Source organism: Poecile atricapillus, chromosome W, assembly GCF_030490865.1.
Source record: "Poecile atricapillus isolate bPoeAtr1 chromosome W, bPoeAtr1.hap1, whole genome shotgun sequence".
In the NCBI taxonomy this organism is placed as follows: domain Eukaryota; kingdom Metazoa; phylum Chordata; class Aves; order Passeriformes; family Paridae; genus Poecile; species Poecile atricapillus.
Window position 1 is genome coordinate 26,835,592 of NC_081288.1, and position 26,779 is coordinate 26,862,370.

The 26,779-nt window shown below is 50.3% G+C and overlaps 1 protein-coding gene across 1 annotated transcript; it reads left to right on the plus strand.

Moving 5' to 3' along the window:
• The first annotated feature begins 1,651 nt into the window (after window positions 1–1,651).
• On the plus strand, window positions 1,652–25,087 carry LOC131591988 (beta-1,4-mannosyl-glycoprotein 4-beta-N-acetylglucosaminyltransferase-like). Its single transcript, XM_058863170.1, has 2 exons — window positions 1,652–1,895; window positions 18,373–25,087. The coding sequence occupies exon 2, from the start codon at window positions 18,374–18,376 to the stop codon at window positions 19,880–19,882; it is 1,509 nt and encodes a 502-aa protein (XP_058719153.1). The 5' UTR covers window positions 1,652–1,895; window position 18,373; the 3' UTR covers window positions 19,883–25,087.
• The last annotated feature ends 1,692 nt before the right edge of the window (window positions 25,088–26,779 follow it).

Below are 26,779 nucleotides of genomic sequence, written 5' to 3' on the forward strand. Positions count from 1 at the left end.
TCCCATTAGTGCCAACCATCCCTTCTGCGATGGGTGTTCACTGGCTGGGGGAAATGAATTGGTGATGGCTGCTCATCCCTAATAGGATTTATACTCCCAGAGCTGAAATCACCTACAGACACAAGGCTAATGCTGTCAGTTGCCAGCCATCTCAAAAAAAAAGACCAAACCAAACCAAAAAAAAAAAAAAAAAAAGTCAGGGACTCAATGCAAGTTGAATCACGGCTGTCAAATTCTTCCTGGGGATGTAGGAGCTGGGGACTCCCTTCAAGCCCAGTTCTCTGCTAGGAACCCATGACTGCCTTGAAGACCATAGTCTTGTCAGAGAGCAACTTCATCCCAGACCCACAGAGAAGGAGATGTTGTCTTCCCAGTGTGTTCTCACCAATGTGATATTGCTGTCATTGAGGTGGAGCCTTTCAGCATCCTCATCAAGGACTTGTGCTGATGCAGTATTGTGTCTGCCACAAAATGACCTCCCTCATGTCGTGAGAACTTCCCTTGCTGTATCGTTGTCTTCCTCCTATGTCCTCATTCCTTTCCCTCAATACTTCTACAATACTCCAGAGGCACTTCTGAATGCAGCTGACCTCTGGCTGTCTTTACTCATCCTTCTAGCTGAGTTTGCATCGGGGAAAATTCCCCTTCAATTATGCTCTTTGGCTGAGCTCTGACACATTCTCCATCTTGGCCTTAAAACTCAAAATTAGCGCGACTCTTTCCCATGGAAACCCTCTCTGGTGCTGGCCAGATCAGAGCATAGAGCAGACGCTTGTGCATCCCCATTGGGATACTGAAAGTGTTCAGAAGAGGTGGCAGCAATTTGATGGAATCACTTCTCATCTTCTCCCCAGCGAGCTGCCCCGAGTGCCCACATGATAAATGGCAAGTTGGAGAGGCGTTGGCATCAAGGCTTTGTTTGTAATGTGCTGCTTTTCCAAATTCCCATGAAATGTCGAGGAAGGGTGTACTCTGATTCTGCTTCCTTTGACCTTTCGCTCGCTCTTGGCTGCGAGGGGTGAGGTCCCACGGCCGTGTTTCGGCATGTTTGTAGCGGTGCCGTTCAGCCAGGGGAGAGGTGGTGGTGGTGTTTTGGTTTGGCTTGGCTTTGTTTTCCTTTCCAAAGATGGGCCCTGTGTGGAAGAAGGCAGGGAAAAGTTGAACTGAGAAACGGTAGCTGTTGCGGTTAGGGTGCACGACCGGGAGTCAGCAGACGCAGGTTCTATTTCTGGCACCGCAGCAAAACTTCCTGATGTCGCTGGGCAAGGCAGCTCACGCATCCCATCCCCACCTCGCCTCCCTCCCGCCAAGCAGCGAGCGCTCCCGCCCTCGCTCGCCCCCCGGGCCGTGGCGAGAGGTGCTGAGGGGGCGGCTCCGCCGCGGGGCTGCGGGCAGCTCTGCCTCGGCCCCGCAGCATCCTCGGGGGTCACCGCCTGGCTCGGCACTAGCCACCGCAGCCCGCTCCATAGCCCTCCGCCGGCCCCATCGGCGGGGCTCCTTTGTGCGGGGGCCGGGGGGCGGCCGGGCCGTGCCCCGGGGGGCGGGCGGCCCGCGGCGGCGGCCCGGGGGGGCGGGCGGGCGCGCCGGGGGAGGAGACAGGCGGTGAGGGCGGCACAAAAGGGGCTGCTGCAGCCCTGCCCGCTGCTGCCGGCGGGGCTCGGCTCGCCGCGGCTCCGCAGCGCATCCTTTCCCGCGGCCGGGAGGAGGTGCCGGGCCGCTCCGCGGCGGAGAAGGAGAAGGCGGAGGAAGGCGGCGGGGGGCTGCGGGCTCCGGGCTCGCCTCGCCTCTCCGCGGCCGGCGCCGAGCCATGCCGGGGGGCGGCGGGCGGGCCGGGGGCGAGCGGCAGCCTCGCCCCGCCGGGGGCCCGGCGGGCACCGACACCGCGCCGGCCGGGGGTGAGTGAGCGAGCGGGCAGCGGGGCTGGGGCGGCGGGCAGAGCCCGGCCCGGGGGAGCCGCACCGGGGCTGCGGGCAGCGGCGGCGGGACCCCCCATCGGTCCGTCCCCCCCGCCGCTGCCGCCACCTGCAAGTTGTGCCTCGGCCCGGGGGTGCGGCGTCATCCCCTGCGAGCGCAGCCGGAGAGGCTTCCCCCGCCGAGCCCCCACCTTCGCGCTCCTTATTTATTTATATTAGTGCTATTTTTTTATTCTTCCCCCCCCCCCCCCCCACGCCCCCCCCATAATCCCGGCATCCCCTGCTAGGGAGCATCGCCTGTGGGGAGGAGGGAGGTGATGCTGCCAGCCCCCTGCCCGCAGCGGAGGGCTCGCCGGGGATGGAGGCACCCTCCCTCCGGCCGGGGCACTGCAGCGAAGGCCCATCTGCTGCCCGGGCTCGGCTTGCGAGGAGGGCACGGGCTGGGGATGCGTGCCAAGCCTGCAGCAAGCGAGAAGGAGTAACAGGAGTGCGTGCGTGGGAGGGAAAACATCCATACAAATAAATGTGTATCGTCAAACGTCCCCTGTGCCCTGCTCTGTCTCCATGTCAGATGGCTGCAGGTCCCCCCATCGGGGCTGGCCGCGAAGGGATGCGGGCACCCGAGTTCTCCCCGCTCGTGCAGGGCTCTCGGGTTGTTTCTGGGCTGGAAGAGCTGTGTGTCCTACCGGAGTGATACAGGCTGGTGTACCTCAGTCCTTGCGAGAGTTTTGCTCCCTGGACGAGTGTGACAAGGTTGATGGACTTCACGGCATTTGCTGCAGCTCTAGACTTCCTCAGACAGCTCTGTAAGGGAGTGAGCATGGTGCGGGATGGAGAGAGGCTTCTCGCAGTGCCTCAGCTCGTGGTTTTCCTTTGGGGAGTTCCATATGCTGGGTTTCCTCCAGCCGCGCCTGGGTTGCACGGGAATGCTGCCTTATTTCCCAGAAATTATTCTGGAGACTTGCATATCTCCTTTGCACCCTGGAGCAGAGCTTGGGTCAGGAACGTGCCTGCCCTGTCTCCAGAGCATAATGTGAGTGCTGAGCACCTCTCCTCCTCTAGAACTACCCTCCAGTTAATTCCAAATTTCTCTTCTTGAGTGGGAAGTTCAGGCCTGTGAAAACATTCGGTGGCACCTCTGCTAACAAATATGACTTGAGTCACCAGGAACCCCCAAGCCTATGCAAACTTAGTTTCAAATTCCTGCCTACTCTTGTCCCTGTGTCCCTCACCTTGGCAGGGTGTGAGTCAGCAGGAACTTTTCAGGTTCCCTCCCCAAAGGGTGTCTCTTGTGCTCTGTGGGTCCCACCTGCAGCAGTGGTAAGTCCAGCTGGCACCTGTGATTTGGGAAGCACTTGCAAGACCCTGTTGCTTCAGCCTGGCTGCTGCCAACTTCTCAGAGAAGGGCAGAAATCAAGCAGGTTCTATCATTTATTGCTTGACCCTCATGGAGAGACATCTCTGAGAGGAGGAAGGACTATGGGTGTCTCTACACTCCATCAAACCTCCAGTTTCTAAAGCCTGCCCAAACACTGCTCTAGCACCTGTGCTTTTTTCAGCCCCAGTAGTAGTGCTGGGAACACGTTCTCCGAGCTAGGGTGGGAGAAGAGCAGTCCTTTGAGCTATTGCTGGGGAGGGAGTCTCCAGCCCCTTGGTAGCACTATAAAACTAGCACTGAATGAAAGCCATTGCAAACTGCAGAAGAGGAGTGAAGCCGTGGCTCTTCTACTGCATGTCATAAAAGTCCCGCAAAGATTTATAGTTCCTCTACACCCTCAGGTGATTTTGCAGTAGAGGTAAGAAATCCACTGCAAGGTACAGCATTCCTCTCTTTGAGGACTCAGTTATACCTGCATAGCTTGCTTATTAATACCCTGGATATGACAATTATATCCTTAGGAAAGAAGATGGGTTTTGGCTAGTTGCAGATGTGTTTTCTTGCCCAGTTCCTAATTTGGTAGTGCAGCTGCTGCTTTTTGTCTAGTATACCCTTGGTCCTAGGTGCTGCTGTGGCTCATCTCCATTGGAGGTACCTTCCACACTCTTGTTTCCAAAGTGGTTTTGGTGGCTGAGCTGCCTGCCTGCTTGCTTCCCCCCCTGCAAACGCTGGTAAGATTGCAGAAAGATGCGTGGCACGCAGAGATTGTCTTAGCAAGGAGGTCAAGAAGAGTGAGTGGAAAATAGTGTACTTGCAGGAGTGTTAGTTTCAGTGGATGCTCACAACTGTGAACTCACATGAGACATGGATAGCTGGTCTGGAGGCTTGCTGGGGCTGCGCGGTGAGCACAGAGCCCATCGAACCTCGACCAGGCACATGGCAGGCACAGGCGCACTTGGCGTGTTTGCCCGAGGAGTGTACCTGTGAGGTTTGTGTACTTGTGGGCTTCCCGTGTGCCTTGTGTTTACCTTTCTTCTCCTCCCACGCACAACTGGCTAAGTGCAGTGTGACACTGGGGCTTGCCAGATTGGTGTGACATGCTTGCTGCATGCCTTTGAGGGATGCTTGTGTGACAAACGTGGGTGGCTGTTTGCTGGGTGCGTGTAGCAATGCACACGGGTCCTGCTGGATGCACTTACCATGGAACACAGGCACTTCTGCAGAGTTTATAAATGTGGAGCACGTAAGCAGTCGTGGCATGGGTATGGCAATCGTTCAGGGCAGTGCACGTAGATGATGTTGTGGCCAGTATGTGAAGGGCACCTTAGGATAGACAAGTTTCTCTCTGTCCCTCCCTTGCATTGAGCTGTCAGCAAGCAGAGATAAACTCTGTCTCGTGGCAGGGTTTATAGCTGAGTTTTCAGCTTGCTGCGTCAGCTTCCTCCTCTCTTGAGAACAGCATCTTTAAGGTGCGCTTGCTATTGCAAATTGACACCCCTGCCCCCCCAGCCTCTGTGCTGGGTCATAAAGGTGGAGGAAGGAAGTGAGGGGATTTGGTGATGGATAGAGGGGGCAAGCTGGGCCAGCATTCATTCCTGATGGCCGATTAGGTTTTAGGTGGGGTTATTTGCTCTAAAATGAGTCCTTTGTACATTGTTGGAATCTGTGACCCAATCAGTGGGATGTAGCTGGAGGAGGTGGTGCTAACGAAGACTGGTACAGCTGTCAGTAACTCTGGCAGAGAGGAAGGCGGAGGGTGTACTGACTGGCACAAGAGATGTTTTCATGACTTTAGGTCAGTAGAGGTGCCTTAAAGGGCTGGTCCATGTTATCAGCCCTGGCTACAGAAGCAGAAGAGCGTGGGTAGTTGTGCCCACGTGTTTTCTGCCCCTGTCACCCATCAGTTTGGCACAAAAGGTCAGGCTGCACTTCAGTAGCACAAAATGCCATCAAGACACTACAATGGAACATTTCAGTGGGATCTGAAATTTGGGGAAGGTAGGCATGTGGGGCAGTGCAATCTAGGGGCATGTGGAGGGTCTCTTATGAATGCCTGCTGTTCCCCATCCTGGATGTTCTCAGAAAGGTAGCGATGTATCTGCAGTGCACACATGGACCATGCTGTCGAGTCAGTGATGCAGCCTGGCCTTGAGGAGCCATGACAGAGCTGCATGGAGAGGCCAAGCCTGGCATTGTGGGCAGTTTTGGGTCGGCTTTGGGGTGCTTTGATAGCATTTGTCCTGCTTGCCCTGCAAGGACTGGGCTGTGCCACAGCAGCAGTGCTGGGTGGGATGCCAGGACCAGCTGCTTGTGCCAGGGGCCAGGGCAGAGTTGCTGTCACAGAGCTGGTGAATTTTCCCTTCTCCAGGGGAAGGTGAAGAGAAATGCTCTGTGCTGGAGCAGTGGTGTAGGATTTAGAAAAGCACTCTATGCCTGCATCCCCGTGGAATAAACTCTGGCTACATATCTCAGGAAGGCAGAAACATGATTCCTTTACCTTCTTTTTCTGACTTCTTTGTGTTCCTTGGCATGCAGACCCTTTACTTCCCAAAACTCTTCCTGAAGTACAACAGGTACCTCTTGCTCTTCAGACCTCTGAACACCTGTAGCAGGGAGGGTGTATTTTTGTGCTCAGAAACTTGCTCAGTAGAGCTGATAGGTGAAAGGGAGTGCAGCACTGCACTGAGCTTTCATCAGGCAGGCTGAGGGAAGAAGCTGCACGAAGGGAGCTGGCTGCCTTACAAACAGCAAGGGCTTGTTCTAGACTTGTGATTTTGGAAGTGATTATTCCCTGCTTTAGGACAGCAAAAGTTATGTGAGCTGCTCACCTGTTGGGGCCTTGGCCTTTGGTACCGAGATAACCCCCCCCAAGCTGAATAGGCAGCTTGATGACCTCAGCTAAGGTTCCTTGTTTCCCCACCTAGGGGAGTGCCGAGGTCTGTGTCTAAATAGGCTCTTTCCAAAACATCAGCCGTGGCTGTGGGGTATGACCACGCTGAGCATTGCCAGAAATCTTTTTCTGCCTGTAATGCACAAATTGCAACAAGAAGAGAGATGAGGAGAGGTGGATGTGGCTGACCAGAAGGGAGAAAAGCAGAGAGGGCTTCTCCTCTTTCTGAGGATCATCTCTGTCTTGCATTTTAACAGAATTTCTCTCCAAGGACCTTGAAGCAACCTATTAAGCTTCTTATAATTAGGTAAGTCCTTACCCAGAGTAGAAGAGTCTCTCACATTTCTCACACAGGGAAACTGAGGCATGGAGCATGGCTGTACTGTGCCCAGTGGCGAATGCAGAGGCTTGTCAGGAGAGTAGCAACTGAAGTACCACGCTTCTTGTGCTTGCTTTGCTGCTGGCTGTCTCGGAAATCCTGGAGAACAGCTGGGTGTGGGTGCTAGCCAGGGGCTGTCGATAACTTTCTAGTCACTGCTTGTGTTCTGCAGCCCTTTTCACTGTAGATATCATCTCCTTCTTGATCTGCTGCCTAATCTATAATCCCAGCTCCCTGCTGCCTTTTCCTCAGTGTCATTTTCCCCTGGGTGTGTAAATCTGTACAGGATGGGCTAGGGTTAGTGGGCAGGCTCAAACTCCATGCAGTCATCAAGGCTTTGGGGTAATTTTTACCTTGGGATGTTGCTGCATGTTTCTCATGTGATGGCAAAGCTGTGGCAAGCAGATCTGGAGCACACCTGAGAGACTAATGCAGATCAGCCCCGCTGCATAGCGGCTCACAGCTGTGAAACCTGTGATCTACACGCAGGTATCCCCTGTCTTAGCATGCAGACAGAACTGAACAGAAAGCCAGGGAGACAGCATGGCAGAGAGTCATGAAAGGGAGACTCTCTCCTAGATGCTGAGCCCTTTAAGTAGGGGAGAGTAGGCTAGAGCCCTGAGATTTTAAGCTGGTTGTGCTGAAGCTGAAGAAAAGGGTGACAGTAGTGCTTTCAGTTCTTCCTTCTTCTAACACAGATAGCTCTAGCTGAGCAGCTGGGAAAAGGAGGAGGATACAGACCTGTGCAGGCTGAGCACGTTGGGCATGGACAGGTCTTGGAAGCTGCAGCAGCTAGGAAAGGTAGGGGTTTGGAAGAAGGATTTGGTGGAAGGGGCTGAGAGTGCATGGTGCTCACTGTGTGTGAAGAAGTTGTGTTTTTGTGGAGAGTGTAGTGTGAGGACTGGCTCTGAGGCAGAGCAAAGGGCAGGGTAAATGAGGAGAGCAGTGCCCTGGAGTGATCAGCGTGAGCTGCACTCTGTTGCTTAATGACCCCATTTCCAAGGGAAACTTTGGAAGCCCTGATATTCAGGGAAGCAGGATCTCCCGAAGGCAGAAGATTGGGGCAGCAGAACTAACTGTGTTTCTCTCTGCTTTCATCTCAGCCTTCCCTGTATGTTATTTGTGCTAGCAAAACTCTTCCTTCTTCACCACTCCAGAGTTGGTTTTTTGTTCCCTTTTCCCTTCCCACCTGCTCCAGCAGTCCTTTCTTCCTTGCCTTACTGTGTCAGTGCTGTCCAGCTGCGGCTTTTGCCAGCTAATCCGATCCATGGAGGCAAGACCTACTGAGCAGCCTTGCTTGAAGGGGATACGATTTTCTACATTTGCTCCTGGGGCCATGTGAGGTCTCTAGAGAAGAGGTGGGTTAAAGGAGCTGCTCTTTCCCCATCAGCCCCGTGTCCCCAAATACCTCCTCTCGTGCCGTTGCTCAGGGCAGGCCTGGTGTGAGCGAGTGGCTGATGTGCTCTTGGATGTGTGCAATTGGCACAAAGCCTCTGTGGCCTCAGAATCCCTATCTAGCAGCAACTTCTGGAGGAAGGGTTGACCACACCTGCATTCAGCTTGGCTGGGGGGACGATGGGATTGCTTTTGCATAATTTAGCAGTCTCTTGAATTATTTATAGTGCAGTTGTGCTCTGGAACAGAGTCTTCTCGCTTCCCGTGAGCACTGGGGGGGAGGGAAGGGGAGTTTGTCAGGCGTCCAGAGTCTATCACTTAGTGATGAGGAGTGCTGTGGGCTTCCTTTCTGCCCATGTTTGTTTGTATATGGCTTTGTGCAGCTGAGCTGCCCTGAAAATGCAGTTCTGGTTTCCGCATCACTCAGGTGTGTGATACTGCTGAGCGTCTCTGCGGCTTGGGATTGTGTGAGAGGTTCCTGGGTTCAGAGCCTTGTCTGTGCAGTAAAGAGACTGTGTCAAGGTGGAGACAATAAATCTAGTGCTTGGATTTGGTCCCTCACTCAATTACAGTGCTGTGTTGTGGATTTGGGGCAGGAATCTTCTGGACTCTTCTCTGAAATATTTAGATGCTTAAAAGCATTTTTCTTCTTTCAAAGGCCCATCCTGTCTTGCCAAAGTGTTTTTTTGATTTGTCATGACACGGTTCATTGGACTCTACACAAGATCATCAGGACCTGAGCAGTGGGTAGATCAGGTGGTTGAGTAGCAAACCGTGCAGCTGAAATTCCCATCACTTCTCAGTGATTAAACCCTGAAGAGAAGCCAACTGAGGGCAGAGGCAGACTGGGGCAGCTTGTTACAGGCTCTTGCAGCAGTGGAACATCATGAAGATGAGCTGAGTAGCCCAGCTATGTATGAGCTTAATGCTCTTTGTCCCTCTGTCTCACTGTGGCAGGTTGCTGTACCACACAGGTGGGCTGTCCTGCTTCTGCCCTGCTTGTCCTGTTGACTTCAACGTGACCACAGCTCCCCTCCTGCACTACACATCCTCTTGTTCGTAATCGGTTTTCATAATGTGCTTACACATTAGTTCTGTCTTTCTCCTTTCCTTCCTTTTTGACCTGTTTGTGGCAGCTGACTTCTCAGAAACACAGTTCAATATAAATGTATGTGTTACTGAAGACCTGAAAGGGGAGGAAAAGGGCTAGGGTGGAGGAAGAAAGAAAGAATCTTGGCCTGTAATCATGTGATTGTGGTAGTAAACTGCTCTGTCTGTTGTAGAGTTGAGCAGAAATTCTCAGCTTCCCTGTTTTTATTTGCACAGTGTCCATTTGTGGCTTTTGTGTTTGGGGCAAAGCTGGACAAGTAATCACTGTATGTTCCCTGGACAAGCTGTGCTGTCCCACCTTGCCCTGACCTGCTTCTTGGTCTCATCAGCCTGAAAAAAAAACAACAACATTCTCTCATCAAATAGTTTTACCTCTTGTCAGGGGCATCACCATCTGGCTAGACACAAAATTTCTCCTCATCCTTCTCAAGAAATAAAGCAACCTAAAGGAAGAATGTGAAGACGAGTGATCCCCAAATCTGTGTGATATCCAGGATAGCATTTGATTTTGCTGATGAAGATGAACTTTCTCCCTCTTTCCCCACAGACCTGCTCTCAGTTCTTTCCGCTTGGATTAATCTGGAGATCAGGGTACTGCTTTGCTTAGTGAAAGGGAATGTTTGTGCAGAAGTAGTAAACATATTGTTGAGACCCAGGCCTGCTGCAATGCCTGTAAACAAGATCCAGTTGTCTGGGGGAGGCAGAAGAGAGGTTTATGTGGCCCTGAGTTAAGTGCATTAGGAGGCATTTGATTTCATTCTGGGAAAATGCCCCTTTTCGTGGTACCATACGCCTGTTATCAGCATAGAGCCGTGACTGCAGAATTGATTCGTGGGGATTTAATCCAAGGGGCTGCAATCAAAAGGATCAAAAGGGGGTTGTCTCTGCAAACCAGAGCCTCTGAGCTCATGCCCTTTGTCCACCACAGAGGTGGGTGTCTGGGCTGACTTATTCCTGCCTTGGGGCAAGGCATTGAAGAGCTCTCTGCCTATCAGCACTTTCTTTCCGAAAATAATAACAAAGTGAAGTGGCAGCGGGGGATCCAGGCAGCACTGTGTCGAGGTCTTGCCTAAGTCTTGAAAGAGGAAGTGAAGAACAAAGGCAGAAGAGACAAATAAATAAGGGTCTGTTCATGGTCCAAGAAAAATTCCCATGGGCTTGTGTAACATTCTCGGGAAAATGTGACACTCCCTGGGCTGGAGTTAGTTTTTGAGAAATGAAAGTGGGGGGAAAAAGGCGAGAGAGTGAGCAGCGGGGGTTGGGGAAGGGGAGGAGAGAAGGAGGGAGAGACACCCTAGAGAAACCTCTCAGCATGGAGTCAGGTTTCTCCGGCTGTTCCTGGTGAAGAGGGGTTAATGCTCTTTGCATGGGATTGGCTGGTCACCAGATATTCAGAGTAGAGGGGGATCCGGGGGCTGCCAAGCAGGACCCCTGTGGCCTGAAAAGGAGGGGAGGAGGGGAAGGAAGAGGCTCTTCCAAACAGTAATAGATCGGCTACTGTGGGAAAGTGAGCACACTGCCAAACCCCAAGTAGTTGGTGATGGATGGGGGAGGAAGGAGGGTGGGGATGGAGGGCCAGCTCTTCTCCTGGCCGCTAGGATCATGCTGCTATTCCATGGCCTCTCTTTATTTATTGTCTTCTTGGTGTTTAATTGGTTCCTCTCCTTGAGCCGTCTTGGAGAGCCTTTATCCTGGGGATGCGCGAACAACTTCCACCCGCTTCAAAAATAGCTGGAATTAACGTGGTTTCTCCTGCCTGCGTGGGTCTGCACACTCCACCTATCACCATGGCATCAAATGTTTCTTGCCTCTTTCCTCTTTCAAGTGCCTTGCTCTGGGCCCACAGGGCACACACTTCACCTTCCTCTGGGCTGTTCAACCTGCATCTCCCTGTTGCTTGGGCTGTCACACAGTCCCTGCTTCCCTTTGCTTGGGGTTTGTGTGCCTGATCTAGTGTGTGTGCCACGTGCTCTACACCCGTGGACCCACAGGTCTGTGGATAATCTGGACTGTTCATCTTGGAGCTGTTCTCAGCATTTGTGGCTTGTTCTCCACTTGCTTGGCCTAATGGAGTGCCTGCCAGGATCTGCATTGAAAGCAGTTCTCTGCTGCTGCTGGTTCTTCCAGTTCCCTCCTTGAGATGTGCTCCTTCTCTGATGCTGCTGGAAAGAATTAGTGAGCTCATGGTGGTTGAATGGGGGCCTTGCTGGATATTTGGTTAGATGAACAGTGCCTAGAGTTCTGTAATTTCAAGTGTCTGAGGATGTATCTACATCTACATGTTTTGATCAGAAGTGAACTGGTGAAATAATTTAGAAAGTTTCTGCTGGTCAGCTGCTTGTTCCCATGCCTAGGCGTTTTCTTCAAGTTTATTTTTAACCCAGTTAGATCTGCTGCTGATATGGCTATAAAAGCAGACTTTCATGTGATTGACAACTTGAATTCATAAAACTGACAACTGAGGGATGGGTAAGCTGCGATGGTGGTGAGTGAGGGGAGAGAACCTCTGACATGACAGCCTGTGTTGTCACATGCCTCACTTGAAAGCATGATTTGGTTTTGACTTGTCCCTCTTTGCAAGGCACCAAAACTACCAGGGATATCTTACATGCTTGTTTGGTTACCCCATGGTCTGTCTGAAGACAAAAGTTGCTTTTTTGTGTAGTGTTGTCCCTTCTCCTTTTCCTGTTCCTCCTGATGGAGTATTCCTGCCCTGTAAGACACCAGAAGACCTGACCAGCTGTGTTTTGCAGTGACTGGCTGCTGTGCAGTTGGAGCAGTGAGCAGCAGCAGTGCCGTGTTTGTTGGGGAGAGGGGCCTCACATCCTGGGTGAGTGCAGTGAGCAATGCCTCAGCTCACCCTCTGATGTGAGGAGAGGCCCAACCTTGCAGCCAAGTGGTGATGCAATCTCCAAGGCCATCACAGCAGACTTTGTGGAACCAGATGTTTTGAGGAGGCAATAAGCAGGGTTGAGGAAGAGTCCTTCCAGGATATCAGGCATAAGCGAGGGAGAGAGGTGCTGCTTCTCTTGTAGAGGAAAGAACGCTCAGACTAGTGACGCTAAGAAATTAAAGGTGCAGCTTCTGAGAGCCTCTCAAGGATTAGAGTGTGCAGAAGCATCTCTGAAGCAGTGGAAATTCCTATGGTGAGACTGGATTTAGCTGGAGAGAGAGAAGATTAGCTACAAGGGAGCCCATCATATCTGAAGGATTCTGAGAAGAATATTTGATAGATTTCAGTGGAGTTGGAAATCCAGCTTAGTTTCCTTTAGCATGCAGAACTGCACCCTTGTGACGTCCAAGTACTTCTTGGATAAAATTAAATCGGTGTCTTGTAGGCCATTACTGGATTTCGCTAGAGTTTTCTAGTCTTATCTGAGATCTTCTTTTAAACTGGGGGTTGGAGAATTATATAATTATGCTGCTATTAGTAATATGGTAGCTACAGTAAGAATAGTCTGAGTGGAGGGTTTTATAATGGACTCTGAAGGCGTTCAGATGTTGGTCTGTTCTGCTGACTTCTGGAAGATCAGTCTTGAGACAAAATCCTGTCTACAAAGGCCACTTCATCTCCAGGTCCCATGTGTTCTGTGTAGAGGGTTAAGAGCTGCTTTGTCCCATGGTGTGCAGCTGTCTCGCTGTGACTGGAGGTGTAGCATCTAAAATAACCAGGGCTTAGTCCACTGAAGGGCAGGACAAGGCACTTGAGAAGAACAGTTGAAACAATGGAAGTCCATGGGAAGTGTGGATTCTGAAGATACTGTTCTTGCAGAGGTGAAGAGGTGAGCAGCCACAGCACTTAAGGAGCCGGAGACTTTGTGTTGCACCCATCTTAGATTCTCTGTGCAGCAGATAGTAGCTATTGGTGTGGAGCACTTGGGTGTCCTAGAGGAATGCATGAAAGATACTTGGTTTGTTTGTTTTTTGACTGTAAATGCTGCAGGTCTGTGGGGACTTAGCAAGGTCTTGCACACAATCTGGAGGTTTGTGGTTGACATGTACATCATGTGCCTGTCTTCCCTGGGAAGGGGAAGGTGATGTCTTTCTTTGTGCTGTGCAGTCACCCTTCCCTGGTCAACCTCAAACCTTACTTTTGTGTGGATTCACCCTTTAGCTATCTTTTTTCCTCAATCCGGTTCTCTTTCTGACATGATGTGACCTATTGCTGGTGCGTGATGGCAGCTCTGGGAGGCAGACGGAAGCTGTGGTGGCACGCTGTTGAGTGGTTACCTTACCACTCTTCTTGCCTGACTGCAGAAATGGAGGGAAGGTGCTTAGGACAGTCTTGCTCTCCCTCAGCCTGACCTTGCATGGAGTGTGACTGTGCTGGATGGCTCGATCCAGCTGTTTGCGCTGGCACCAAGTCAGTGGCACCTTGAGGCTGGTTGCCTCAAGGCTGCAAAGGAAACACAGAGTGTGAGGTATTGCTGTTTTGCATTAGTGCTGTGGGCAGCAGCTCTTGATGAAGGACATGGAAGAATGTTTTATTCTGTCCTTGGAATTTGAATGGAATCAGATATGGACCTGCTTACATTCAAACCACCTTGTGCTGTGACTGCCAGGGCTTCTTGGTGATGTCCTTGTAGCTTGCAGTCACTGAAAACACAGTGGCATCCTTCATGTGAGAGATGCTGAGCCATAGCTACCTTCTGGTACATCCTGCTTCTCTCAGATTTTCCTGCAATGTAGGATAATCTTCTTTTCCTGCTCTTAAGCAAAGTGCAGTCCTGCTGTCCCTGAGCTTGTTTTAGTTGTTGACAAATTCTAAGTTTTATGTGTTCTCCTTCTGTGGATGTTTGCAGGACAAAAGTAACTTGAGATTTTTTCAGAGTGTTTAGAGGTACTGTGGCTCTGATGCCTGCTAGGTTCCTGTGCTTGGGGATGGCAGGTAGACCTAGTACTCCAGAAATGTGGAGTCTGTTCCATTTGTCTCTAGCTGGAGCAGCGAGAATTGGGCCCTCCATGTGGATTGGGGGGTGGAAGTCATACCGGGGTTTTAATCTGCCATCTGAAAGCAATTCTAATTTGAATTTCTGCTTTGTGTTGAAGTGTCTGAGTGATCTGCAAATACGTTACTGCATGGGTGTTTAAGGGATAACTTTAGGCAGAGGAGATGAGCATTTTGGTATCAGGGGAAAACCAGAAGCTTTTGCTCTGACTTGTTCTCCACAGCTGCTTTTTCCCTGTAACCATGGGAGAGGTCTAAGGAGTCTTGAGTCCCATGCCCTAACAAGATGGGGTAGCCTGTATCCAGCAGCCTGTGGTGTGGCCTCTTGCCAGTGTTCTCCAGAAGAGAACATTGGGGCTGGTGAACTGCCAACTCTTATCGGTGCATATCTTTCTCTCTGGCTTCTTGAAAAATAAGTATATTATTTCAGGATGGTATAAATCAACTGGTCGCTAAAATGGCAACAGGTGCCTGGGGATAACTCATGTGCATAACACTTCCAGCTTTCCTCCTTTTCTGAAAGCATGGTAGAGACAGAACTTCAAGCAAGGAAATATCAAAGAGATCCCTTACAAAAAGAAGCTTTCAGCTTGTCTCTCCAGGACTGAGTGTTGCTGAAGCAGTTTGTAACTGTGCGCTCCCTAAAGAGCTTTGTCTTAATGGAGCCGACTGTCCATACTACTTCAGGCTTTTTCTTCTACTTGAACATTAAAGCTTTTCTTACTTTTATTTTTAACCCAGCTGCAACTTGATCACTCTCCCAGAGATCAAGTTGACTTTTTTTCCCCCCTTCCTCAGTCAAAGTTGTCAGAAGAGAAATACCTCTTCTTGCTGTTTTCTGTGTTCCTGGTCACTGATGGCTGCTTTGTGTTGGAGCAGCTGGGTTCTTCTGTGACAGACTGAGATGTCTCCCTGACTGGTACCTCCTTTCTCATTTCTATCACATGTAAACGTTTTGGATGGGGAGGGTGGGTAATCTCCCTTGCTGGCCTTTGTCTCCTACTAGCTGCCACCAGGCACGTCTTTGACTGCAGGGCTGATCAGAGAATGTGGGAAGGGATACATGACTGATAGTATTTAGTGTCTTGGCTCACCCAGGGGTGCATGAGTGTTCTCCACTCCCTGGCAGAAGAATCCCTGGCATGTGAGAAGGAAGGTGGCTCCCAGAGAAGATATTTTGAAAAGGACACACCTTGCTTCTTTGCTTCCCCTCTTCAGGAGGGGTTAGGAAATGGGTTCCTGTTCCTGCTCCCTAAGTAAACCAATTGAGCAGTGAAAATTGCCTCCTGGGCCGTGTCAGCAGTGGAACAGCAGAGGGTACTGCAGGGCCAGCTTGCTTGGCAGAGCAGCTGGGGAGGGCTGTGCACACCAGCCCGGCGCAGGAACGGAGGCAGCGCAGCCCTGCCCGGAGCTCTTTGTGCCGGTGGGTGAAGAGATGCAGAGCCACATGCTGAGCCTGACAGATACTGATGTATGCAAATGTCAAGTGAGGAAAATATGCTTTGCTTCCTAAAACCACGCGTCCTGCTATGTTGACACGGCGCACTACATCTCAGAAAGCAAAGCGCTTTGCTGACTGTCAAGAGTTATGGCTTTTTGTCCGGGAATTTACTGTGGCATGCAGAGCATCACAGCCATCTGAGAAGACGATGTGTCTTGTGTGATTGCCTTCAGCCATGGGCTGGCCCAGAGGAAGCTGGCTGCCCTGCATTTGTGTGTCCTGTAGGAACTGGAGCGATACCAGCATTACCTGGCAGTCATTGGAATTGCTGTATTAGAGCAGGTCAGTTGTTCATCTTGCCCAGGTTTCAGCATCTGAGAGGGCAGCCTGATGTCTGGAAGTAATGCCTTGGAGAAGTCACAGAACACCTGACTGGAGAAAGCTGTACTCATTTACCAGTGAGGGATGCTTTCTACTGATACCCAGTCACAGCTATTTTAGTGGGTTTTTGGCTTCCTTGTGCTCTTCTCTTCCCCATACTTCAAGACAGACTAAAAACTGGTCATGTGCAAGGAGAAGGCACTGAATATTCCTTTACCTTACAAGTGATCTTGCTGCTTCTGCAAGACATTAACAGCGCCTTAAGAAAAAAAATGATCATGAATAGAAAGAGATGCTCATGGGGTTTTCTGCAGCCCCTTGTTTTGCCCCCATGAGGACAGCTTGACAACAAGCCCCAAGATGATCTTTTATTGCTCTTAACAGAAGAATATCCAGCCCCATAATGGCTGGGCCACTACAAAGGTGATGTACCACCAGCTGAGCAATGACCAGAAGCGTGTGAGGTCGGGCCATGGAACTGTGGTGGATGAGTGCTGGAGGTGAGGGTCTGCTGTGGTGCAGACCCCTGAGGAGAGCCATTTCCTCCCTTTCCCCGTGCCTAACAAGATAATCTCCCAGTGGCACCCAGAGCCAGCACCCTGCCCTGCTGCTGACTTGTGTTGTGGCAAAGTATATCAAAACCCCCACCAAACATTAACCAATAGAATCAAGCTCTCTCTCATTTTTTCTTGTTTTTCTTTCAATTTTTTCCCCTCCCATGGCCATGCTGTAACTTTTCCATCAGCTTCAGGCTTGCAGTCCTTCAGCCAGGGATTAATCTGTGACTCCTTGCCCTCACACCTGAGCACTGGTGTCAATGCCAGTAGATGGTGACTTCCACTGAAAACCAAGTGTCCAGGAATGCTGTTGCTGAGATGTAAGGTACAACTGTGGACAGCCCCTCTACCAGAGTCCATGTCAGAGCCATCTGTGGGAAGCCAGATAAGTTTTCCTTTGGGCAGTTGCCATCTGTCTAAGTGCTTTATCGTTTTTCACTTCAGTATTAAATTCTCCTCAAGTTAATCAATAAACATGCTTTGCTGTATTTTACCTAATACCCTCTGAAGTGGCAAGAGTGGGTTGCATTCTTCTTCCCTCTGTCCCCACACCTGCCCACATATCAACCTTGAGGAGCCTGTGGGGCTGGTGGTGTGGGGCAGCACCCCCATGACCCCCAGGAGCAGGGACCGCCTCCTGTGAAGGCATTGCTGGCACCACTGTATGCCAGGTGGAACTTTTATAAGTGGTGGTGCCTCTCAGGAACTTTGGCACTGGAAGGGAGGCTGTGCCAGGGAGAGAACCAGCAGAATGGAGCATGTGAAGGGGGTGAAATGGTATGTGGCACATGCATGGGGATCTCTGCCTCTTTGTCTGTCACTGCAGCAAGGCTGTCATGCTCCGGGACAGCCTCTGCCTTGAAGACTACTTTTAGATGACCTCTTATCCATGCCCACTTTTGCCCCAGCTTGCCTTTCCTGAAACAGCAGACAGTGAGCACCTTTTCTGCTTTTCCTTGGTGAAGCATTGTCTTTCTTCTTTTTTTTATTTTTTTTGGGTCCTTTTTCTGAATTGTAGTCTTCAATCACTTCTCTGCCTGACAGCAGCTCTATGTTCCCTGCCTGGGCTGGAGGAGTGGAGGTGGTGGAGGGGAGGATGAAGGCAATATTTCATGTTGTTTGGAGGGAAGGGCTCTGCACCGCTGGCTTCTTCCTGGCCTGACATGGATCCATCATGATGGCACAGTATTACCGGCAGAGACAGCTAGGCATTTATTTTTGTCACCTTGATCCAGATGCAGAAAAATCTCAGCATCTGGTCCACAGAAAGTGAAAAAGCAAATAGTAACATATGGAGGTACAGTGGACCTGAGAATCACTGGTGGGAGAAGAGTAAATGTGACAGGATTTTAATTTTATTTTTGTTTTCCTGTCCTCCATGTGAACTTGGCTAGTATTTCTTAAGAACAAGGATGATTTTTTTAGGGTGTGTGTTGAACAAATAGTCTAAAGATCTGGAGAGTGTAGGCTAACTCTGGCAGTCTGACTAATGATCTTGGTCCTTTAAAACTGCCTCTCTTGTGCCAGTCACATTTCAACCATGCCCTCCAAACTCTCTTACCCTTCCTGCTCTCTGCTCTTTTCATTTTCCCCCAACCCTCTGGTGATGCACCTCTGAGGAGGTTTATGTTAATTTAATTTCCATTGGTGAACAGGGACAAATCTGCCAAGTGTGGTGAGTTCACTAGATCATGGATTCCTGTTATTCTGGGTATTTGTGTTGCCAGTGCCTTTATTGTGTTTGTGGATTCATGAGACTGATCTAGCAGAGGTTCAGCTTGGTGTAACCCAACTGAAACAAAAGGTCCACTGAAAATGGCAGGGGATGGGGGTGTAGTTCTTGGAGCAAAGTCTGTAAAGATGCATGCTGAATTTGGACCAGCATTCCTACCTCCCCAAATCTGTTTCTCTAACAGTGGTAAACTTTTTGCACCTCAGTAACTACTGAATGTGACTCTCCTTTTCATGGCTCTTCCACAGGATGAAGATGAGACGCCATAAACTCTTTCTGACTCTCTGCATGGCTGGTCTCTGCCTCATCTCCTTCTTGCACTTCCTCAAGGCCCTTTCCTATGTCACCTTCCCTAGGGAGCTGGCTTCGCTTAGTCCCAACCTCGTCTCCAGCTTCTTCTGGAACAATGCCCCTGTCACGCCTCAGGTCAGCCCTGAGCCGGGGGGTGCAGAGTTCCTCCGCACACCCCTGTATTCCCACTCCCCTTTGCTCCAGCCCCTGTCTCCCAGCAGAGCCAGCGAAGAGCTGCACAAGGTTGAGTTCGTGCTGCCAGAAGACTCAACAGAATACTTTGTCCGTACCAAAGCCGGTGGCATTTGCTTTAAACCAGGCACCAAGGTGTTGGAGAAGCCGCCTGTGGGAGGTCGGCAGGAGGAGCGAGCGGATGGCGCAGCCTCGGGGCGGCCGGCTCGGAAGCCGCTGAGTGCCAGCGGAACCAAGCGCCGCAAGTGGGTGGAATGCGTGTGTCTGCCGGGCTGGCACGGCCCCAGCTGTGGGGTCCCCACCGTGGTCCAGTACTCCAACCTGCCCACCAAGGACCGCCTTGTGCCACGGGAGATCCCTCGGCGGGTCATCAACGCCATCAACGTCAACCACGAGTTTGACCTGCTGGATGTCCGCTTCCATGAGCTGGGAGACGTGGTGGATGCTTTCGTGGTGTGCGAGTCCAACTTCACGGCCTACGGAGAGCCGCGGCCCCTCAAGTTCCGCGAGATGCTCCTCAATGGCTCCTTCGACTACATCCGCCACAAGGTGCTCTATGTCTTCCTGGACCACTTCCCCCCCGGCGGCCGCCAGGACGGCTGGATTGCTGACGATTACCTGCGTACCTTCCTCACCCGGGATGGCATCTCTCGCCTCCGCAACCTGCGCCCAGACGACGTCTTCATTATCGATGATGCTGATGAGATCCCAGCCCGTGATGGCGTGCTCTTCCTCAAGCTCTACGATGGCTGGACAGAGCCCTTCGCCTTTCACATGCGCAAATCGCTCTATGGCTTCTTCTGGAAGCAACCAGGCACCTTGGAGGTGGTCTCAGGCTGCACCATGGGGATGCTCCAGGCTGTCTATGCTACCGACGGGATACGTTTGCGACGCCGTGAGTACTACACCATGCCTGGCTTTCGGCAGTATGAGAACAGCACAGGACACATCCTGGTGCAGTGGTCGCTGGGCAGCCCCCTCCACTTTGCTGGCTGGCACTGCTCCTGGTGTTTCACCCCAGAGGGGATCTACTTCAAACTGGTGTCAGCCCAGAACGGGGACTTTCCCCGCTGGGGTGACTACGAGGATAAACGAGACCTCAATTATATCCGGGAGCTGATCCGGACTGGTGGCTGGTTTGATGGTACCATGCAGGAGTATCCCCCTGCTGACCCCAAGGAGCAGATGTATGCTCCCAAGTACCTGCTCAAGAACTACCAGCGTTTCCGCTACTTGTTGGAGAACCCCTACCGAAAGGTGGAGGGTGCTGGGTGAGGCCACCGAGGCTCCAGCTTGGGTGGGAAATCAGAACTTTAGAACAAAGGGAAAGAGTCGGGTGTTTTCGTCTGTTCCTGTTCTTCTTTAGTTTCCTTTGTTTATGGGCAGGGTGTGCCGTTTTTCTGCGGTCTCTGCCCTCCCTCACTTCCCATTCTTCTTCCCTTCATCCCAGGGTGATGCCTGGGAACCCAAATTCCTCAGTCACATGAAGGGAGGCCTGGACAGGAGGGAGAAAGATGCTGGGGACCTGTTCTGTAGTAGCATAAGGACTTTCTTGCATCTTCTGAACCTCTCCTGCTGGCTGGAGAGAATCTCTGCAGCCAGCTGGCAGATTTTCCTCCAGGGAAGGCTGAGAGGGTCCCATGGGGAGAGAGGGCAGCTGTTCCCATCCACCCTCATCCTTTGTGGATTGGAGCAAGCATAGATGCAAGCCTGGGCTATTCAGTGTGCGTGTGAGTCAGCAGGCACAAACTCTTGTGAGTGGTTGTGTGTGCAGATGTGTGTCACTGGCATTTTTTGGATGAGTGAATGTGCAAAAGCATCTCGGTATGCTTGGTTTTTTTTTTGTTTTGTTTTTTTTTTTGTTTGGTTTTTTTTTAATACCTCTGTATTTAGAGGGTATTTTGGGGAAAGGAAATCCTTTGCTTCCAAGGTGTCCTTCTCAAGTTGCAGCCCCTTGCACAGGCTTAATGCATTCTGTCCTGGGCTGTGTCCTACGTCTTGCCCCAGTATTCTAACAATCCTGCAGGAGATAGATAGGAAGCACAGGAGAAAGCTGGGTTTGAGGGGTTTTTCTGTTCATTTTTCCCCATGCCCCCACAACACTGCATGGACTTGTCCTACAGAAGCCAAAGCATCTCCCCTGCAGTACATGCTTCTGTTGGGGCTGGGATAAGCTGCAGGGGACTCAGTCAGATGGTGGGTAGTGTATGTTTGCAAGTGCATGGTTGCCTGTGTGCATGAGTGCTCACATGCATGGGTTTGGTGTGCACCTGGATGTTTGTTACCAGTACTGGGGGGGAAAAGGGCTTGGCTCTGTGTGCTTGCAGAAAATGGTGGTATCCAGAAGCTCTCGTGTCGGTGTTGGCATGGATGACTTTTTGGGAAATTCAGAGGAGAGGACCAGGGATAGCAGTGGCTCTGCATAGCAGTGCTGTGCATGTGGGACTGTTGCATGCCTCTCTGGCTGCCTCTAGAGCCCTGCAGGCTGTGCCTGTTGCAGGGCTGCTGCTTACACATGCTGGCTACTCCTTCTTACTATGGGGTAATAAAAGGGAGAAGAAGAATGGCAAAGTTCTGATTGTTGTGGGCAAACAAAGCTTGTCAAGGCACAGGATCAATCTGTCTGCCCTTAGGGTGTGAGGGAGCTCATGAAGAAACAGGCTATGGGCAGATTCTCCCTGGGGGCAAGAGACTTTTTGGGGACCACTGTGCAATCCAGTTTGTGCAGCCCACATCTGCAGCCTGGGCCACGTAGACAAGACCATGGAGAGGAGAAGTGATTTAGGAGGGTGCTAGTTGCAGCTGGCTGGGCTGGTGTCTGCTTAGGCCATGGGCAGTGAGGATCTGGCCTGCTGTTGTATCGGATCATTCAGCTCACTGAGGAGGCAGATTCTTGTCTCCACCCTTACCACCACCCGTCCTTAGCAGATGGCTTGACAGGGTGCCCAGAGCCTGGGTCGTAGTGGGCAGAGGGTGAAAAACATAATGAACTTGCTCTCTTAGCCTTGCAGTGGAAAGACTGACTCATGTTCCAAGCAGAAATCATATGGAGGAGGATAAAGAGGAATGCGTTGGCACAAAGAAGTGTGGCCCTTCTGGCCAGCTGTTCTAAAGCAGGAGGGTTTTCATTGCCCTTAACCCCATCAGGGCTCCATGGTCCTGTGTTGCCCAGCACTTGCCATTCTTGTGCTTCATTCCTACCTAGGTCTCACTCTTTTTCCCTCCTAGTCCCCTCCCCAGAGAAAGTGAAATTGTCAACAAAAATAACTTGCTTCCCTAATAAGGCTGAGACTGTAATAGAAAGATTAATGTCTTTTTCTATTCAAATTGAGATGTAGTTCACCTTAGCTCCTTCCACGTGTTGTATGCCATAACGCCTGCTTAGAAGAACTGAAGGAACTTATTTTCTGTTATAATTTTTGGTTTCTTTAGAATCACTGTTCTCAGTGCTGCTGTGTCTTCCCCACAGGCAGAGGAGCCCCTTTGGGAACTGGGTGGACAAACTTTGCTAGGCAGAATGCTCTTCCCCCAAAGGAAAGTTGTGGCTCTTTAAAGTCCAGACTTAATGATGTAGCACAAGGAACTCCTGTCACAGTCACGGGGTTCTGGTGCTGAGCAACTGTGCAGAGGTCTTAGGTGTAGAGAGATTATAGAGAAATGGGGTCCCAGCTGAGAAAGTTTTGAGCAAGATGAAAGCCATAGCACTGAGGATGCAGCACAGGGGGAAGATGCTTTCCCCAGGGACAGCTGGAGGAGGGCAGGTGTGTTAGCTCATGCAATTTAGCAGCAGAAAAGTACGGAAGAAAGAAGCCATTTCTCATTTTTACCCTGAGGAAGGAGCCTGAGGTCTGCTCTTGGACTTTTTGGCTTTACCTTGTCTCAGTGATAATACAAGGCCAATACCAGGCTTTGCTGGATACAGAGGAGAAAGACAAGCCAGTCTTTGCATGGGTGCTTTGGCATCAGCAGAGCCCCACTTCAGCAGGAGCTGAAGTTCACGTGTGCTGGGACTGCACCTCCTTATCTCCCACAGTGGGAGAAGCCTCTCCTCTGATATCAGCCCTTCCCATGCACAACCATCCTTGGGGATTTTTAGTGCACAGCAGTCATGTTTTCAGTGTTGAGATAGGGCCCTTGTCTCTTGGGAGTTTGATAAGCCCATAGCTGCAGTATCTGCTTCTCCTGTTTCTGAAGTACAGCCTGTTGCCTTCTCTCCTCCATTATTTGCTCCACCATTCTCCTCTTCTCTCTGTTTTGTCTTTCCCTTCTGCTCCCTTGGGCTGGAGAAGAAGATGTTGCTGGAATAGGAATTCTGGGGCTCTTCTGCAGGACTCCTGCCCTGCCTGCCTCCTGCACTTACTCACTTCCTTATTCTTAAGAAATTAAATTTAATCCAGACTTCTGCTGTAGTGGGAGGAAGGGACTTTACAGATGACTTGCATTCTTTATTGTTTCTCTTTCTCAAGAATTGTTTGAACATTTTTTGATTTAAGGCCAAACCAGTCAATGTTTCTGTCTAATTTGTCTGGCTAACCCTGTGTTTATTATCCTTAGGGAGCTAGAGTGCTTGTCATTAAAAATCTTCCTTCTTGTCCCTGGAGGGAACAGACACTACTAAGCTGGCTTTCACACAATGATTTTCCAAGGTGGTGGCTTATCCTCTGCTCAGCCTTGCCTGTGCTGCCTGTTGGGACTTCTGCAGCCAGCTCCTGGTGGGACAACCACTCCTCCAGGGAACTGCCACAGGAGAGAAGTCAAAAGTATGTGGGTGTGTGAGATGGTGAGAGGGGCAAAGCAGGAAGCAGGTTTGTGTCAGATCCTTGTTTCCCAGTGCTGGACTCTGTGGTGAGCACTGAAGGTCCTTCATCTTATCTGAACCGGGTTCTAGAATTTGAGAAGGGAAGGACCAAGAACCTTGTCCTGGCACTGGGCTGGAACTGGGATTAAACCACCAGAGCCTGATGTCTGTGGGTTGTTGCAGACAGCGGGCAGTGAATCCTGCTGTCTCTCTTGGACCAAACTGTCTAGTGGACAGAGGAAATACATCACTAGCCTTTTCATTCCCAAAAGATTTTTTACCTCCAAGTTGGTAAAAAGTGGGACCAGGAAATAGGTGAAGCAGTGTGTGGCACACCCAAGCCCTATTGTTCTTTCTGTCTCTTGTTGTCTTTCTTTGTGCCTCCCACCTACAAAGAGATTGTGTGCCTATGCATGGCTTTGGTCTGGAGAACGCCTCTTCCTCTTTTGCCCCAAGTGAAAGGAAGGAAGGACGTGAGATTTGGTGGACCTGTAGCAGGTGAGCTTGCTAAAGCAGAGGGAGTAGGGCAAGTCATACATATATGCTCATCTGGGGGTAATGCCACACCCAAGTGACAGAAAAGATATGGTGACTTTGTGCCTGTGGTTGGTATGGAGGATGACATGCTCAAGCCCATTCTTGCTGTTGCTTTCTCTTATCCCTGTGTCCTGCTGAGGTGTTTGCTGTTGTGCTGCCCAGGCCAATCTACTCTGTCTCTGTGACAAGTAAACAAGGAAACCGAGTTGGCATGGAGGGAGAGTGTCAGAGCAGAATGGCTGTTCATTCCCCCCTGCCTGCCTTGCTGTTTCCTTGTGGGTTAGTGTCTGTCCCCGTCCTCAGTATCCCCAGGGCTCTCTCCCTGTGTCCCAGCTCCTGCCGGCAATCTCTGTGGCTGCTATGCCTCCGCACTGTGAAGACGCATGTCCAGGGTCATTCCTGGTTCCATTAGTGAACACTGGTGGTGAAGAGGGAAGGGATGCCTCGTCCTGGCTTCACTGACCTCTAACCTTGGTGAGAAAGGAGGGAAGTGAGTGGGAGAATGGATCCTGTATCCTTCCATCATTGTGTTCTCCCTAAACCCCTCCTTTCTGATTTCTGAGACATTGGACAAACTCACTCCTGTTATGGAAAGGGAAGGGGAGCTGGAGGGTAGGGGGGTGGCAGGAGGGGCTCAGATCCAGCATTGAGAAAGAAGAACTGTTTCTAATGCAATACACTGACATTTTAAAGCTTTGGGCACTACAGGTAATGGATTAAGAAGGGATCTGAAATACTTTGAGACTAAGAATTCAAACCACTGTTTTTTCCTGCCTGTGTGGATGATGATGCAGTATCATCCTGGAGGTGGTCCAGCAGCACTTCTGAGCCTGGGGTCCACCTGGACCTACTGCTGGTGTTGCTCCTGGAAGGGCTCCAGGACACCCTGCTTTGGACAAAGAATGCGTGGACTTGCCAAAAACTAAAAAGAAAAGAAAAAAATAAGAGCATCTGCAAAGCTCCTTTCAACTCTGTAATTTATAAACAGCAAGTAATAATGAACTTTTTGTAAGGATAAATCAAATGTACATTTTGAAATCATTTTCTCTGTAAATGGTTGGATTTCATTTCACCCTTAAAGGGATGCTTAAAAGGAGGAGATAATAATAAAAATTAAAAAAAAATTTACAAAGTATGAAAGGAAACCAAGATGTGTGTGACTGCTTTTATTTCTGATTGCCTGGCCAAGAGGAAAAATGGAGTGGGGGAGCCTCCCATCTTGGCAGGACACTGTTCCTAAGAAGGGAGATTGAAGGGGAGCCTAGCTGGTCTGGGGACTGATTCCTGGTTTTGTAGGCCCATGTCAGACCTAATCTGCATGTTAGGTGAGTATGAACATGTGAAGGCATGTGAGTGGGGAATGATGGCTGCTATGTGGCTCTCAGAAGAGCTGGTGGATGTGGGAACCAGCATCATCTCATAAAATGGTCCCTTGAGACCATCTTTAATCATTTGGATGCATCCATTTTTCCAAGGTAAAGACCTGGAAACACCAGAGCCCCAAATTAAACCTCCCCACTGCAGAAATGCCTCTCTGGTGGCTGATTTTTGGCACAGTGCATGAGACAACATGACCTCCTTGTTTTGGTTTATTTTTAAACCTGTCTGCTGTAGTTTTGGCTGTTCCCATTACTTGGTATCAAAGCCTGGTCCTGCTCTGAATCCTCCTAACCATCTGGCCTCTGCAGTGCTTTTGGCAAGGGCCTTTTGCAAGCTCATGTGCCATCTACAGCTATTGAATTTTTTTACCTTTTAAAGTGTCTTATGTTTCAGGTTCATTACTGATTCCATTTAGAAATAGTGACTGTAAGCATCATAGGTTATTTTCCTCATAATTACTAGCTCCAGTGAATTCCATCGTCTTTCTTTCATCCATACCAGTCTAATTCTACTCTTGTGGAAGGGTCTCATCAAACTAGAGGCTTGTGTTGTGCATTGCTGAATGCAATTCTGCTGCTTCTGTCTCTGAAACAAAGGGCATGAAAGCAACCTGCCACTCAAAATCAACAATTAAAATTTTCTGTTTAGAATTTTTAGCATTCTTAGTGATCACTGTATTTTTGTGCCTGAACAGAGGATAATCTAAAAATAGTTGATGACCAGCATGCTTGAAATTTCAATTTTTCAAGAGGGGAAGTATAAATCTATAAACATAGTCCAATGGCAATTTAATGAGACAGTTTGGGATGTGAGAGTTGACTAGGTCAAAGGTTCTCCCACGTTATTTTTCTTGCCTCTAACACAAAATCTTTACTGACATTTATGTTATTTTTAAAAGTAACATAAATGGCATTTATTTTGTTTCTTGTGAGGTTTTTAAAAGATCTTTTTCCCTGGAAAGCACCAGCTTCTGCTGCAGGAGATTCAAGTGCCCCTGTGAGTGAAAGGGGTTGACTCTTGGACAAACCAGTCTCGGGTGGAGACCTTCATTTGCAGGAGCAGTGGGGAGCATGTGGCCCCACCACAAGCCCCATTTACCATGTCAGAGGGTCCCTCAACACACCAAAAGAGATATTAGTATGTGCAGCATGCATCCTGGGTAGGGATACAGAGCCTTAAGCACCAGACAGAATCAGGAGCCTGCAAGCCATCTGATGCCAAGCAAATCCTGTGTGTTTTCCAGAATTTCAGTACCCTGGCAGGTGTTAGCTGGGGTGGTGCATCATGGAGGAGCTCTGGCATAACCTGCCTGGAAGCCAGTGGTTTCTCCCAAGATCTTCCTCTTTGTCATGGATGCCTGGTGCTCATCCTGGGCACTGTGCAACGCTGGGAGGTTGCGAGGGACCCTCTGGCTCATGGAGGGGCTGGCTCCAGCTGATTCCTTATTGATGTCCATC

Coding starts and splice junctions, on each gene's coding strand:
- LOC131591988 (XM_058863170.1), top strand. CDS start 18,374: ATGAAGATGAGACGCCATAAACTCTTTCTGACTCTCTGCATGGCTGGT.